This window comes from Fukomys damarensis, unplaced genomic scaffold, assembly GCF_012274545.1.
Source record: "Fukomys damarensis isolate Sample0158 unplaced genomic scaffold, DMR_v1.0_HiC HiC_scaffold_39, whole genome shotgun sequence".
Taxonomy (NCBI): domain Eukaryota; kingdom Metazoa; phylum Chordata; class Mammalia; order Rodentia; family Bathyergidae; genus Fukomys; species Fukomys damarensis.
Genome location: NW_022900951.1, coordinates 12,918,760 through 12,920,999, shown reverse-complemented (window position 1 = coordinate 12,920,999; position 2,240 = coordinate 12,918,760). Strand labels below are relative to the sequence as shown.

General features: G+C 47.1%; 1 protein-coding gene across 1 annotated transcript in view; it reads right to left on the bottom strand.

Moving 5' to 3' along the window:
- The window catches only part of Syap1 (synapse associated protein 1), a 24,465-nt gene extending 23,880 nt beyond the window's left edge, over window positions 1-585 (bottom strand). Inside the window, exon 1 of the mRNA XM_010643636.2 lies at window positions 275-585. Coding sequence (XP_010641938.1) covers window positions 275-449 — 175 coding nt within the window. The 5' untranslated portion in view covers window positions 450-585. The remainder of the gene's footprint in view (window positions 1-274) is intronic.
- Window positions 586-2,240: the final 1,655 nt, after the last annotated feature.

Sequence of the window (2,240 nt, the reverse complement as noted above, 5' to 3'; positions counted from 1 at the left end):
CGAGAGTTCGAGGCCAGCCTGGGCTACATAAGCGAGTTCAAGGCCAGATTGAACTACACAGCGAGACCCTCTAAAAAAAAAAAAAACCTTAAAAAACCATAAAACAAAAAACAAAGTGGCAGGCCACCAGGAACTTCCAAGGGACAGGACAGGATCTGCTCACAAAACGACACGCGTTCCTTCCCTGTCCCCCACCCCGGCGGCCAGCGGGCCGCGCTGCACCCCAGGGGCTCTGCCCACCACAGTCTCCCACCCGGCGGCAGGTCAGACTCACTGCTGAGGCCTCTGGCCTGGTGGAGGAGCTCCGGGTCCTCCGGCTGCTGCTCCTCTGTGGGCTCCGCCTCCGTGTCGGAGCGCTGCTGGGTCGGAGTGTCCCCGGCCGACGGCTTGCCATCTGTCCCCGTCCCCGGCGGCTGCAAGCCAAACCAACTGCCTAACCCTCGGAACATCTCGCCTGCGGGGCCGCCGCTGCGGTCCCGCTCCCCGAAACCCCCCGAAAAACGCTGCCTAAGGAACCCGGATGCGCGACTCCCGAGGCTAAAGCCAAACCCTAGGAGATGGCCCAGCTGACGTTGGCCCGCCCACTGTGACTCCGCCCGGCAGTGCGTCACTTCCGGTAAATCCCTCCTCCCCCACGCTCGCGTCGAAACTGACGAATGGGTTGCGAGTGAAGAAAGGGGACAAAGGACTTTCCCAGCGTAGCCCCGCCCTGCCCCTTTCTTCTTTCCCAGGCTTCGTAGTGACTGATCTGAGCATGCCCAAGCGGCTGTGTCACAGCGCTTCCTAATCTCGCCTTTGTTGTTGTTTTTAATTTTAATTTTTATAAGCACGCTTGCATATATGATTACATTTCTCGTGGGGAAGCCATGTGATACTTAAGCTCGTGTGTCTGATTTATTTCACTTAACATAATGGTCGTTTTATGATTGCCACTTAGCAACTTGGCTGGTGGTTTAGCCTTTGCAGGTCCAGCTGGACCAGGCTCCCCGCTGAAATAGATGTCTCAGCCTCCTCCTGAACCCAAGTCAAAATTAATAGGGGCATCATGACAAATTTTTTAAAAGCCCCATTATGGGAGGTGTATAACGACCACGTTTATTTTTTAGGGGTATTTCTCTTGATGAATCATTAATTTTGGGTTTTATTATTTAAACTGTGTACTCAACAGGAAAATAAAATATCAAGAAAACAAAAATATTAAAATTTGAATATGTAATGAGTGTTTAGAATAACCTTTTCTTTCTTTCTTTTTTTTTTTGTGCGGGGGATTGAACTCGGGTCCTTGCGCTTGCAAGGCAGGCCACCGAACCGCTGAGCTAAATCCCCGGCCCCTAGAATAAACATTTTCAACATGAACTGTTACCTGCTTACAAAATCTTTTTAAAAAGTGGAAATAAATTTCTACATGAACTACAATGAAAATACAAAGCTCTGCCCCAGAAATAATCTTTGCTTCAGTTATCACACCTAAGGGCAGTCTTCACACAAAACAACAGCACGGTCCACATACAGGTCTCGCTTACACTGACAGCACGTGTGCTTAGCTTTCCTTTCCTGTTTGGATGGCCATACTCGGGGTGTGTGTGGGGGGGGGAGGGGGAGAAAGAGAAAGGGTCTTGCTCTGTAATTCAGCCTGGCCTTGAACTCACTATGTTGCCCAGACTGGCCTCAAACTTGTGGCAATGCTCCTGCCTCTGCCTCCCAAGTCCTGATATTACCATCATGCGCTACCATGCCCTGCTTGGCAGGACATACTTGTCACCTCTCTTGTCAGGAACTTCCTATTATATTGTGCAGTGTGCACTTAGCAGGAAAATAAAATATCAATACAATAAAAGATCAAATATGGGACAGCTGTTTACGATAAACGTTTCAACAACTGTGTATTTGCTTATGAAATCTAAACAACAGCAGAAATAAATTCCTATGTGAGCTACAATGAGAATACAAATAAAACACTCTCACAAAAATAATCTTTACTTTAATTATTACACCGAAAGCAGTTTTAACACATGACAACAGCAATATTCCATATACAGATATCACTTACATTGGTAGCGCATATGTTTTGTTTTCCAGTCTTCTTTGGTATTTTCTTTCTTTCTTTTAAGGAGACTTGAGTTGGCTAAAAACCTTTCTCACTTTTTGGCCGGGAATCAATGACTACCAATATTTATTTATTTATTTATTTTGATCCCATCCCCCCAAGCCCTCTCCCCTCCCATGTACAAAAGCTTTGT